Source organism: Globicephala melas, chromosome 17 (genome assembly GCF_963455315.2).
Source record: "Globicephala melas chromosome 17, mGloMel1.2, whole genome shotgun sequence".
In the NCBI taxonomy this organism is placed as follows: domain Eukaryota; kingdom Metazoa; phylum Chordata; class Mammalia; order Artiodactyla; family Delphinidae; genus Globicephala; species Globicephala melas.
Window position 1 is genome coordinate 51,054,903 of NC_083330.1, and position 15,021 is coordinate 51,069,923.

Sequence of the window (15,021 nt, forward strand, 5' to 3'; positions counted from 1 at the left end):
AAAGATTAATAGTTTGTAATTTATTTTTTTGAATTAGGAGTCATATTTTACTTCTCTCAGTTTAAGTTGGGCATATTTTAAATAAAGTATTTCACTACTTCAGATTCTCAGATAATATGTAACTAAATATTATTCTATCTTTGTAGTACTTTCCATGTTTTATGGTTTGGCTCCCCTCATAGACTATGTATGAGGGGGTAATAACTAAATTATTTAGTTGTTAGGTAAACATTTTAGAACAAGGTAACTAAATTCAGCTTTGCTAGATGTACTATTCTTTCGTCAAATATTATTTTTATCTAGTCTCCCCTCAGTCCCTTCTGTCCTTCTGTAAATGTTTATTGAGTACCTGTGAAGAGCCACGAAAATGTTGGTGTTACTAAGAATAAAGACACTATTTCTGTTACTGTATCCATAGAAAGCACTGTGTTAGACATTAAGGGAGAAAAACAAAGGCATATAAGACCTAGAACTAATAAAGTCTAGTAGGGGAAGACTTTACTTATATTAAACAGTAAAGTTACTATGTAGAAGACACGATAGTTATAATTCAAGCTTTTATACTGTAGAGCTTTGCATAGTCTAAAGCTGATCATGTGACTCTTTCATCTGCTTCTGTGTTCCTATATATCCAGTATAGAAATGAGGCTGTTCATTAAAGCTTTAAGGAGCTCTCTTTCCCTCTCATTCATTCATTATTTTTTCAAAAAATGTTTGTTGAGTGCTTGCAACATGCTTGTTGTGGAGACTATCAGGATGAATTAGACACCATCCTTGACTTTGTTTTTAGAGAGATAGCATGATATAATGAACACATTATGGACTTTGAAATAGACTTATTGAATCCTGACTCTGGTGATTTGCTGCATTACTTTTGAGCCTTGTAGGCCTTGAAGGATGAGTATGGCTTAAATAAGACAAAGGTGGTAGGCTGGGGAAAGACATTGTATCCCATGAATGACATGAGTAAGCCTTAGCATTATTAAAGTACATGGCCTACCTAGGGAAAAAAGAATAAAGTGATTAAAATGGAAGTTTTCAGATTTTGGGAGATTGCTTAAATGGGACATCTCATCTATTTTTAAAAAGCTGTAAAATATTCTTTTGAAAAAAGTAACATGTACCCATGTTAAAAAATTACAAACAGTACAGAGTATATGGTGAAAAATAAGTCCTCCCACCCCTGATCTCAAGTCCTCCTTCACTTAGGCAAACGTTGTTAACAATTCCTTAAGAACTCTTCCAGAAATTTTTTCTCATGCACACACAAATAGGTGTGTGTGCATGTGTGTCACTTTTGACAGGGAGAGTGGTTGGAAATGCAAATGGTAGCATACTCTACCTAGCAATATCTTTTAAAGTTCGTGTGCTGTCAGCACATCCTTTACCTCATCCTTTAGGTACTTGCATAGCATTGTAATGCATGGATATATAATCCCTGTCTTGATGGAAAACTTTCTTTTAATTAAGTCCCCTTGGTATCTGATACATTCTTCCCAGAAGCAGTGTTGCAGTACATGTCATTTGTAGGATAGATTCCTAGAAGTGAAGTCTCCTAGTCTGGAGGTCCATGTATTTTAAAATTTGATAGTTGTTACCAGATTTCCCTCCACAGCAGCTTTTTAGCTGTCTATACTCATTTATTTGGTATATGAGAGTGCTTCTTGCCCTGTATCCTCCCAGGTGGTATATTATCAGCTTTTTTTGTGTTTAACCTTTGCCAGTCTAATTAGTTAAAAATGTTACTTTGTTTTAATTTGCATTATGAGTGATGTTTAATACCTTCTAAAGGGCTTAAAGGGCCAGGTGTATTTCTCTTTTTGAACTGCCTCCTTTAACACGATTTTCGCATGAAATTTCATTTCTATTCTTGTTGAAGAGAGGGCATGGTTCTGGTGCTCTTTGTAAGTTTTAACCTCCCCCTTCTTCCTGACTGATTTACTGCTGAGGAAAACTAGGGCTCTAAGGAACAATATTTTATACCTTTTAGTTGGTTCATTGTTCAGAGTGACTAGCGATACAAGAAAGTCTACATTTGTGAACCTCCTGGTATGTTACACTTTAGAATTTTAATTTTTTTCTGCATTATCAATACATTTTTTTTTGTTTTTAATTGAAGTATAGTTGATTTACAATATTCTGTTAGTTTCAGGTATACAGCATAGTGATTTGGGCCTTTTTGCAGATTAGATTCCATTATAAGTTATTACAAGATACTGGGTGTAACAGAATTTTAATTTTTTTTTTTTTTTTTTGCGGTACGCGGGCCTCTCACTGCCGTGGCCTCTCCCGCTGCGGAGCACAGGCTCCGGACGCGCAGGCTCAGCGGCCATGGCTCACGGGCCCAGCCACTCCGCGGCACGTGGGATCTTCCCAGACCGGGGCACGAACCCGCGTCCCCTGCATCTCCAGGCGGACCCTCAACCACTGCGCCACCAGGGAAGCCCCAGAATTTTAATTTTTATTCTTAGAAAATGGAGAATGAAGTCAAATTTTGATTAGTGAAATTCCACCAGATTTTTTTTTAGAGATAACTTTGTCAGTAATACGGGAGTTGGTTTGAAAGAGGTGAAAAGAGATGAAATAGTAATTTGGAGGCTGTTCTGTCTTAGGCTAGAGATTATGGGGATCTAAACCTAGGATAAGTAGAATTGAAGAGGATGGGGGTTGGATGAAAGTATATTTTGCAATAAAAATATACAAATGATGCAAACTTAGATATGAATGTTATTTTAGAAGGATAACTCTGAAGTATGAAAATTTTCGTCACCAGCTCATCAAAATCAAGTATTGAATTAGGCTCACTGTGAGCTTTTTATCCTTTAGATTACCCCAACACCGGTCAGTTTTTTGTTTGCCTGCTTTTAAAGTAAAAGTAGGCTTTTCATCCTTTGAAAGCTCTTTGAGGGAAAAATTATGTCCATTGCATGCAACAATGCCTAGCATATATGCCTTCAGTAAATACTTGTTGAATGAATGAATGCCTTTCAGAAAGAAAGTACAATAATTCTTATCTTTTTAGTTATATTTCATATTTCAGAAAGATCAGATTTTGCCTCCAATTGTGAACTGCCTGTTATGATATATCAAATATTTGAAGTCTTATTTTGGAATTAGATGTAATTGCCTCTGTGCCAAGAGTGAAGATGGTTTATTTTTTTTTTAATAAATTTTATTTATTTATTTTTGGCTGTGTTGGGTCTTCGTTGCTGTGCGCGGGCTTTCTCCGGTTGCGGCAAGCGAGGGCCACTCTTCGTTGAGGTGCGTGGACCTCTCATTGCAGTGGCTTCTTTTGTTGTGTGCAGAGCACAGGCTCTAGGTGCGCAGGCTTCAGCAGCCGTGGCACGTGGGCTCAGTAGTTGTGACCCGCGGGCTCCAGAGCACAGGCTCAGTAGCTGTGATACGTGGGCCCAGTTGCTCTGCGGCACGTGGGATCTTCCCATGCTCGAACCCGTGTCCCCCACATTGGCAGGCAGATTCCCAACCACTGCACCACCAGGGAAGGCCCTGAAAATGCTTTTAGAATGCCATATTTCCCAGGGTCACGGCATAAGCCTCGGAGGCAGAAGAACTTGGAACTCTGCTTTCCCTTTGTTGGCGTGGTCTGTTTCTGTGTCCCAACATCTGGGGTAGGGGGCTTTCTAGGTTGTATTTTGCTGGTAGACCTTAACCCTTTAATCATTTTCTAGGTTCTCTCCCTACGTGGCCTCATTTTTTTTTAAGATGTGATATGTCTTTCAGGAAAAATTGCTAGCTAGCTCCTTGTACATATACAGAGGTATGTAAGAAATTTATGGTCATAAGAATGTTTTGAAGTTGCATAGTTTATAATAGAAATTCTGACTCCATTATTAAAATCGCTTGTAAAATGTGGAACAGTTTTCATTTTTGACTTAAACTGACTTTTACAAAGGTTGATCTAAACAAGAAATATAGAAAAATTCAGAATATTGGCATATTTTATAAGATAAAAAGTATAAGAAAGAAATATAAATGGAAATTGATAGTCAAGACTCTACTTAATGTCTAATTAGTGCTATTTTAAAAACTGTTTTGGCATATAATTGATGTAGAGTAGACTGCACATATTTAAGGTGTATAATTTGATAAGTTTGGACATTTGTATACACTTGTGAAACCATCACCACAATCATAATGAACAAAACCATCATGCTCTAAAGTTCTCTTTGCTCCTTTTGATTTTTGTATTCTTATATATATTGTTTGAGCTTTCTTGTGAGATATCATTAAGTTACTTGCAAACAATTTCATCCTTTTGGGTCTTTGTTAGACAGGACCAGAACAGTGTTTATACTGGGACTAATTAATTCCCCATTATGTTCTTCTGGGTAGTCTGTTCACTGCCCCAGGAATCATGGCATTTTCCAGTCTGGCTGGTAGGAAGGGGCACTATTCCCAGCCCTGTGTGAGCTCTGGGCACATTTTCTCCTAAACTTTTCTGGTAGATCTTTCCTTGGCTGTAGTGGTTTCCACATACACATGCACTGATCAGTGCGAACCTGAGTACTCGAGGGAAACCCTTGAGATTCAAGGCGAATCTCTTTAGAGTCTCCATTCTGTATTTTTCTCTCTTCTCCTGTACTCTGTCCCGTGAACTGTAGCCTCTTTGATCTTCTTGGACTCTGAGCTCCTTATGAACTCACAGCTCAACCTGATTTTCTTTTCTTGCCCAGCACCCTTGAAACTCTCTCAAAGCAGTCAGTCAGGGCCCACCTCAGTTGTTTCTGCCTGTCAGGGATCAACTCTCCTTTTTTGCCTGTCGTCCTGTGCCTTAAAAGTGGTTGTTTTTATATATAGTACAGTTCTTTCATGGTCTCAGGCAAGAGGGTACAACCGCTCCCTGTTACTCCATCTTGGCCAGAAATGAAATCCCTGCTTAATGCTTATTTTAAATGATCATGGTTTTTGTGCCAGAATGTGGTAGTATTTTTCTGTAGAGGGCTGTTGTATGTGACTTAATGATCCATTGTTGCCTGTATGATAGTGATTGCCATATAGGTTTTTCTTTAAGCTGTCATGTATAGTTTCATTAGGAAGACTGGCTTTGTATAGTTGAATAGTTACCTCTTAAAAGTGTGTTTTAAACCTTATAATATTAGGAGATAAGTTACTATTATCTTAGGCCTTACATGGTTAAGCAGTGTATTGCTTATTATAGTAGAGATTTTGGGGCATGTTTCACAAATTGATCAGTAAAACCTTATGTTTAAAATCTTTGCTTATACTTCACTGAAGTGTTTGTTAGGTGGAAAACTCTTAGTTTTTAAAATAGGCTATTACAAAGTTAATACTGAATTTCTGTTTTACGTTATAAAATTATGGCATTCCACCTACTATAAATATACATAATTCAAAATAATAGTAACAAATTAATCTGTAATATTTCAGTTTCAGGAACTCTTATCAATAAATCTAGAATGGGAATCAGAAATTTGAGATCCTACTTCTCATCCTACCTCTTTTGATGCATTTAGGTTGTTTAAACCTCTGTTTTTCATTATTTACAAAAGGATTGTGTTTTAAAAAGGCATTTTTAAAGATTAATTATCTTTGAAACACTAGCAGTGCTTTATAAACTGTATTCTGCAAAATGCTGCTGACCTAAAAATTTTGGTGTTTGTTCAACAGTAGAGACATGATTCTCTTGTCAAATCAATGAGAAAATGAGTTAATATTAGACAGGTGTTCTTAAAAAAACGAAACTCATTTTGTGAATAATGGTGTCCATTACAGTGTTCATACCACATCTCTTACTGTAGAGGTATTAGTTGCTATTCATGTTTATACTTTGACTTTTTGTCTCTTATTTGTGGCATTTGAATGCAGTATTTTCAACAAGTTTCATTGCATCTATACAATATCTCATTTCAGCTAATACAAATCCTGTAAGGATTGGGGCAATATATCAATATTAAACTAAGCAAGCCTGTGCCAGTTCTTTAAAGATCTCATAGGCAGAGCTTTTGGCAAGGTTTAACACATATATATTAAGCATAGACCAAAGGTAAAAAAGAAGGAAGATAACATTTATTCAGTACTGTTATATGCTGTGTACTGTGTTAGATACTTCACTTTGATACTTGGAGATTGGTGGTATTATTGAAGTTTGGGCAGGTCGGATGTTTTGGTCTTGGTTAGAAAGCTCGTAAGTGACAAGAGTTGGGATTCAGTTCCTTGTTTTTTTTTTTATTTCAAAACCTAGACTCTCCGCTCTAACATATTGCCTGTGGAAGAAGTAGTGTCATCAAAAATGAAATGAATAAACAAAAATGTTTCAAATTCTGTTGAACTGGTGAAATTAGATAATATATGCCCCAAAGAAATTAGTTTCTTAATTGTGTTAATTTAATCCTCACCTATTTTCAGAAGGACTTTGGAATAAGGCGTACATTTGAAGTCTAATATTCTTCCTAAAGGCTTTAGGATTGAGTTACTTTTAGAGCTTTACTTTTCCTTTCCTTCTGAATTCTTGAGACTTAAACTTTACATTTATTATGGCACTTTCATTGTTGTGCATAGTGAAATTATTCCAAAAATATTTGAGTTCCTGCTGTGTGGCAGGTGTTCTGGTAGGCATTCAGCATGAACCATATAATCAGGGGTATACATTTTTAACAAATGTGTCATTCTTTCATTACTGAAATATTGTTATCACTATTATTATAAATATTGCTTTTGGTCATATTTATTGGGAGTCTCTTGATTCACTCTGATATTTTGACTTTCAGTTTTTCAGAGCAAAAACCCACCTTTTCCACCCCAGGACAGATAGCTCCTTTGGTCTAAAGAGGCCCCATTCATTTTACAGTACTTCCCTTGTCTGTATCTTGTGGAGTGTGTTTTACATAAAACAATGACAATCATGTTCATAATTAATAAGCCTAACCTAGCCCTAATTATAGTGTTTTATTGTTTAGTCTTCTGCATTGAATTAAACAGAGATGGAGGGGATATAAATTTAATAATTCACACAGAGCCCTCCAGTCACTTAAGCCCCAAACATACAGTCTTGATTATACACAATGCTGCTGTCTCCTATGCCTTTGCTCCTGTGTTCTCCTACTGTGCAGTATCGTCCCTCCACACAACTTTCTTTTCTGCTTTCTTAATGTCTACTTGCACTTTCTCTTTCAGCCCAGGTATCACATCTGGGACGCTCTTTGCTTCCTGTGCTTCCACTTCCTCCCATCTGCCACAGCCTTGTTAGGATCACCTCTGTGTTGCCACAACATCTTAGATATCTCTATTATTGTCTTTTTATTTGATGTCTCTTTCTCTTATCAGACTGAGCTCCTGCAAGGAATTATCTTTTCCTTTTTTTTATCCTTATATTTTCATTGTCCAGCACAGTACCTGGCAAACAACAGATGTTTGTTACATATTTGATGAATGTATAAATAAATGGCATTGATTTTTATATATTTAAAAAGCTTTAAGTTGCAGGTTTTAAATGTTTTGTCTATTATAAAATATTTCTTTCAGCACCTATATTATTGTTTTGAAAGACTCTTAGGTAGATTTTTCTCTTGAAATTGTGAAAAAAGTTATTTGAAGCCATATTTGTATAATGACATTCAAGTGGCCACAGTAAGATTATTTTCTAATCTCCACTATCCCTCTATCTCTTAAGATACAGATCTTATGAATGAGACAGAGTAAAGGACTTTAGGCTGGATAAAGATTAGGATTCCCTGCTGGCTTGTAATTATCAGAATCTGGATGGTTATTTATTTGAATGAAATGATGCATACATTGTGTACATCAAAAGTAAAGCACATGTGATTGTTAGAGGAATGTTTGAACTCCCCAGTGGGATGTCATGGGGTATGTTTATAAACTCCCACTAAGCAGTAGTTTTACAATGGAATTTCACTGGCATTGAGATAATAATTTGCACAGTCAAATTACCTCTTTACAAAAACCCAGGGAATCATGAGGGTCTAATCCTTTATTAATGTCAACCCACAGGCTGCAAGAAAGCGTAAGATTGCCATTCGAAAAGCCCAGGGGAAAAATGTGGAGGCCATTCGGGAACTGAATGAGTATCTGGAACAGTGAGTGTCTTACAAGAGGATTGTGTTTTGTTATTCTGATAAATCTTTTTTAATTAAAATGGAATTTGCATTTGATTTTCCTTTTTGCCTCCATGCTGTTCATTTATAGAATATCTACACACTTACTTTTTTTCCCTTTCCTCTCACCAGATTTGTTGGAGACCAAGAAGCCTGGCATGAACTTGCAGAACTTTATATCAATGAACATGAGTAAGTCGTTAACACATAAAATTTCGTTAAGGAGTGCAATTTTCATCACTATATAAGTTCAGAAGGCATAGTAGTTTCTAAAGGATTGGTGAGAGGTATGAATCACGTCATTTTAAATTAGCAAAATAAATGAAGAAAAACAAATCGACAGTTTGTTAGTTATAATATGTGAATTGCTTTAAGTAGGTCATTTGTGTTTTGCTAAATTATTTTTGTTTGGGAAATGAGTTTTCTTTCAAATACAGATGGCATTCTTTGGAGTTAGAAAGGCATGTATGTGCTGAGCTAAGGTTATTTTTAGTGAATCAAAATTGTGAATTTTTAGAATTTAAATTGTTCTTACATACAAAGAGTATTATACTCCCTGCTGTTTAAAAATTCTGTCAATTGTATGCATTTATTAGCCTTAGTGCTAAGAGAATCAACTCTTCCAAAGTAGAAGCATTCTGTTGCCTGGGTAAAAAACCAAGAATAATCAAGAATGTTGAATGCTGTAGGAACTTGCTTATTGGATATTTAATGTTTTTGTTAGCTTTTTTTTATTGCAGTGACAGGAGGAAATCCCAGTGTGAGAGGATTAGCCCAGTCTTAGCGCAAGTTTTCTAATATCACAGCATTAACGCTAACCTCTATCTAGAGGCAGGCTTTTTTTCCCCTTTTTTCTTAGTGAGGAGTCTGAAGTATATCACATTGTTTCTTTCCTTCCTTTTCAGAGAACAGAATCAGATTCTCATGCACATATTCTTACTGTGCACGAATACTTAGAATACTTAACCTCATCCTCATAGTACAAATAGCTGACATAGGAAATAATATCGAATGAAGATACTTGTCTCTTGCCTTTTCTCAGGGGTATATATGTATGTGAAATAGAGTTAATGTATTATCTGTGTAATTCTAATAAAAGTGGCGGCGAAAATAAAATGTCACTTAATGAATGTGTACTGTATTCTGGGAACCATTTTTCATTTCTCTATTATATATGCTGGCTATCAGATTCTCTTTGTTTTTTGTTTGGAAGTTATTTCCTGAACCATGTTTGGATGCTTGTATGATCATATTTGTAAATATACTTAGCTTTCTCTTACGTATGTAAGAGTGGTAGTGTATTTGGTTAAGTGGTAATGTTTCTATTTTTCATTGTTTTAAAGTCAACATTTATAAAGTATTTTATTAAAATGTAAATTATTTGTATGCTGGAAACTATAAAATATTAATTAATGAAATTAAAGAACACCTAAATAATACCAAATTCATAGATTGGAGGCTCAGTATTGTTTTGTTTGTTTTTTAGGGTTTTGTTTTTGTTTTTGTTTTTATTGAAGTATAGTTGATTTACAATGTTGTGTTAGTTTCAGGTATACAGCAAAGTGATTCAGTTACACATACATATAATGATTATCTTTATTTAAATTTTTCCTTGGGCTAAATTCTTAGAAGTAGAATTACTTGATTAAATGATATGCACATTTTCAGTGGTTTTGATAAATCATTCCTAGATGTGCACTAGAAAGGTAGTGTCAGTTTACTCTCACATTAGCAATTATTAGAATGTCCACTTAACAACACCAGGTGCTACTATTCTTTCTAATCTTTGCAAATTTTGATAAGTGAAAATTGGTTACACGTTTTTTAAGAGCTCTTTATGTAAATGATATGAGCCTTTGTCCTGTCAAGAATATATCCTTGTTTATTATGTCTTTTTAATATTGATTTTTTTAACTTATAGAAACTTTATATTTTTAGATGGTCAGATATATCAATTTATATTGCTTTCAGGTTTTCTGTCCTCTAAGAACTATATAAATATATATCTGTTTTTTTCTTCTACTTCTTTATCAATTTTACCTTTTTACATGTATTTGTAATATTTCTGTATTTAGTTCTCAAATAGGTTATACTTTAATTTTAACCTATCATTAAATTTATTATTTGCCTCACCTTGTAATAGCCACATTCAGTTTTGCTTTGTTTTGCATCTCTAAAGAGTTTATTGAGATAGAGTTGGATGTACATTTAAGAGAAATGAACTGAAGAATCACAAGAAATCAAGAGATACAAAGACAGAAAAGCACCTGAAAAATAGTTTCTTTTCATGGGAAATGATACTTACATTCTGCCTACCCTTTTATCTTGTATTACAAAACTCTTTTTGGTCTTGAAGCTAGTTACTTACACAATGTCTGTTTATTTTTTCTAATTGAACACTTAGAAGGGATATTCAGATTTACAGTGAGTGGAAATAAATGTCTTCAGATTTTTTGAAACTGTATGAAAATTAGAATGTTCACTTAATTCATTTAACTTGTTTGAGCAAGTCATTGTCTTCGGTAGGGTATTGTTGGTACAAGTAGTAAGTTACTGTGTAATGTCAGTTTACCACAGTTTTGTGGACCTGGTGGCAAAAATGAACCAATTTAGGAATTGCTTGATATATTTAATATTTTGACATTCTTTTCTTCATATTAATAGTTATAGTAAGTCACAGGCAGCATTGCGAATCTAGATGTAGACTTTTTTACTCCAAATAAATTTCCACAGTAGACTGTTCATATAAGTCTATTCAGTGATTTTATAGAGAGAAAAGGGGATATAGAATTCTGCCACATACTTTTTTTTATGTCTTTAAGTTATTTTTATTTAAATTTGCTTCTGATTTATAAATTCTAGATACAGTTATTCTAGTGGTATATGTCACACCAGTTGATCACATTGAGACACTTGCTCTAAGTATAAAAAATTTGTCATGATTTATGCCTTAACCCACAGTACATATTATAAACAAAAATATGTATTTTAAACAAAGTTACTGAATTTTTTTGTACTTGATTTGTAGTTAAAAATAGATGTTATATCAGCAGGGAGCAGTTTAGTAAAGATTGATTATGATTGTGATTATTGTAGGTACAGCCTTACTATAAAATTCTATAACAAAGGGAATTATCAGAATCCTGTAAGGAAAAATCACAATGTTGATAAAGCAGTCAAGGAACAAATATTATAACCTATACATATGCTTTTGTGAGGAACAGAAGAACTTCAAAAGCTTTAGTTACTGACTCTAATGTAGTAATAATAGTGGTTATTCTATTTTAAATGGATTCCAATTATTTTGACTCTCTAAATCTTAGTCTCATGAGTTGTATGTAATGAATTAATTTCTTTATATATCTGCATTGGTATTGGCTATGTACCATCTTGGGAGAACTGAGAAAATAGTCATCAGTCAAATCACTTTTGTATGGCTTAATACTCTTGTGTACCCCTGGCTGAGAAAAACTGGATTAGACCATTTCTCACTCCTTCCAGCTCTAAGTTTATTTGATTCTATACTTTATCCACAAAATTAATTTGATTTTATATTTTGTAAAATTGGGGGAAGGTATCCCCTCGTATGTGATACTAAATAATTTTTGAGAAAAGTATCTTGGCATTCATTTTTCATTAGAAACTCCTCTCTGCCCATTTTATCTTACATTATGTTATATAAGAATCAGAGTCACTGTTCTGCTCAACCCATTTAAATCTCTAAGAACATTTATTCTTAGCATTAATATGAATTTTTGGCGTTACCGTAAAGGAACACATTTAGAAGGGAACTATCTTTCTGATGAAGCTGGTGTTTAAGGTAGAGACGACTTCCCCTTCTACACAATGATGAATAAATATCAGATAGGTAGTCACAATACTTTTGTTCTACACATTTACTGTCATTTGTTCAGTCATTCATTATATAGCTATCATATGTCAAGAACCAATACTAGGTTTTGGGCATAAATATGAAAAGGGCTAAATAGCAGCATGATCTTTGATGAGAATTATATATAAGGTCCTTCATAAGTTTAAAATGCTGTGATTTGGGGCTAATCTGCAGGGTGTTTTTGGTTCCTTTGGCCCTTTGGGTTTGATTGCTGTACCTGTTCTTATGTTACCGTTGACATATTCATCACTACCATCACCACCTCAATTTTTCATCCTGATGTGTAGTGTATATAGGTAGTATGCATTGTGGTTAAGAGTGTAGGCTGTCTGCCTACTTCCTAGGGTTTTGGTGGGATTAAATGAATTAATATTTGTAACACACCTAGAGAAGTGCATGATACATAATGAGTACCTAATAAAAGTTAGCTATTATTAGTCAATATTTCACATGTTTGAAACTGCAACGTATATATTTAGAAAACTAAGTATATCAGACATTAGTGTAAAATAGATACCTTTGTATATTGGTGACAGATGTCAAAAATAACTGTAGGTAGCCTTTTTCTGTTGTGATGTCATAACCTCCTCACTGGGACTGAATCTTACAAGACCTGTGTTCTTTAGGATTTCCTGTAAATAGGAAGGATATTCACAGGGCTTAAACATATAAAATACATTAAGGAGAATTATAGTCATGTGGTATAAAACTATTTTTCCAGAACCCTTTGCAGCAGTTTTCTCCTTAGGTTTTCAGTAAAGATTTTGTTTCTCTACCACATGATTAAATAGTAGTAGAGTGCATATCAAAACCACTAACTTGATCTGTTTTTCATGGGTTTAGAAATTCATAACTTAATAACTTTGTATTTGACAGTAACCTTAAAGAATGAAAAGTCTTTGTAATAGAATATGTGGGATATGTCTGTAAAGGATTTTTAGTGAATAGAGAATATTTAGTGTTTATTTCCTCATTACACTTTAACTATTTGAATATTTTATTAAATGATCAGTGGACTTGTAGAACCTATTTTATATGTAACCTGATCCAAGATCTTGAAGCCTGTGTTGTTAATTATGTTTGGATGTCATCCTAGTGACCCAGTTTTAAAAATTTAATATCTCGGGACTTCCCTGGTGGCACAGTGGTTAAGAATCTGCCTGCCAATGCAGGGGACACAGGTTCGAGCCCTGGACCGGGAAGATCCCACATGCCGTGGAGCAACTAAGCCTGTGCGCCACAACTATTGAGCCTGTGTGCTCTAGAGCCCGCAAGCCACAACTACTGAGGCCATGTGGCACAGCTGCTGAAGGCTGCGCGCCTAGAGCCCATGCTCCGCAACAAGAGAAGCCACGGCAATGAGAAGCCCGCGCACTGTGTAACCCTTGCTTGGTGCAAATAGAGAAAGCCCCGCGCACTGCAATGAAGACCCAACGCAGCCATACATACATACATACATACATAAAAAAATAAGAAAAAAAGAAAAATGTAATATCTCTTGATAGTTCACAGGCTGCTTTAGGATTTAAGCTTCTGTGTATTCATTTCATTAAAAAATATGATATTCATATTTATGAATTCAAGATAGGTACTTTATTAATAAAGGTATTTAAAGTATTTTGTGAATAAAATGTGTAATATCACTAAAATTGTTTTTAAATTATTTTAAGATGTAACTGACATAAAATTTATGACTTTTAAAATTAACTCCTTGATGTTTTTCAGCTATGCTAAAGCGGCGTTTTGTTTAGAGGAGCTTATGATGACTAATCCACACAACCACTTATACTGTCAGCAGTATGCTGAAGTAAGTATTTTCAAAAACAATTGTATGTGATTTTATTTTTGTTGGTATGGGTATTATTATGGAACTAAGAATATGTCGTTAACGTTAGGCAAGTATATAAATATGTAAGATGTGATGAAAATTGATTTATGGGAGTAAAATTTTTAATACTATAATGGAAATACTGACTTTTCAGTTAAATGCACTTATTTAAAATAGTGAAATTCTTTGTATTTTTCTAATTGCATACTGTATTCTTTCTTAATTATGAATTATATCACAGTTACCGCCATTTAATGGACTTTAAGGCATTTTACAGTGATTACAGTTTTTACATCCATATTCTAGGAAATTCATATTAAGGTCAGTATTTTGGAAAGTAGGAAGTATTTATCTTATTTGATTAACTGTTAAGAATAGCAATACAATTGAATTCTATAAGGTTAAAAGGACTTCATCATTAAGGAATGTCAGTGCAACTAGGAAAGGACAATTCACTATGAAGTCTAGTTTTATAATACTAGTAATAGAAAATAAAGTTGTGAAGCATTTCGAAGGCAGTTGAAATAGAAATTATACTGCCTTTTTTATATTGGCAGCATTTTTTTATTTTAAAAGCTCAGTGATCTTAATGTTCATAGAATATAATGATTCTGGAGGGTAGGTTATGCTTTAAAGTTTAGATTAGCTTTAACAACTTTAAGATGAATTCTTTTAACATCTTGCATTTGTTTACAGAATATCTGTTTCAATTACTAATGCCTATGGTATGATGAAACATGCTATATTTCAAAGTAGTAAAATAAACAGGTTTCAGCACTCCGTAATTTTTAACAGGTTAAATATACCCAAGGTGGACTTGAAAATCTTGAACTTTCAAGAAAGTATTTTGCACAGGCATTGAAACTGAACAACAGAAATATGAGAGCTTTGTTTGGACTTTACATGGTGAGTTGAGGTGCATGTTTAATGTTATTTTATGAAATGTCATTTAAAGTCCGTTAACCGTCCCAGTTAATCACTTCCCTCTTTTCTTTTTTGTATTTCATTGATAAGCATATGATTTTTTTCCTCTATCCTCTAGTTAATTATGAGCAATAGGTTGTAAGGCAGTTATATTTTTAAATGTTAATATATCCCAGCTATTTGACATTTTATTGTCAATTATCTTTTACTATATCAGAATTTAAATCTGCCTTTATGAAATTAAATAGTAACAGATACAAAGCTATATTATGTATTTCTTTTTT

At 34.0% G+C, this 15,021-nt stretch overlaps 1 protein-coding gene across 2 annotated transcripts in view; it reads left to right on the forward strand.

Moving 5' to 3' along the window:
* Positions 1-15,021, forward strand: part of EMC2 (ER membrane protein complex subunit 2) — a 52,546-nt gene that overhangs the window by 22,252 nt on the left and 15,273 nt on the right. For both annotated transcript variants that reach the window (XM_030863097.2, XM_030863098.2), the window contains exons 6-9: positions 7,990-8,075; positions 8,226-8,285; positions 13,711-13,792; positions 14,609-14,719. In XM_030863097.2, coding sequence (XP_030718957.1) covers positions 7,990-8,075; positions 8,226-8,285; positions 13,711-13,792; positions 14,609-14,719 — 339 coding nt within the window. The remainder of the gene's footprint in view (positions 1-7,989; positions 8,076-8,225; positions 8,286-13,710; positions 13,793-14,608; positions 14,720-15,021) is intronic.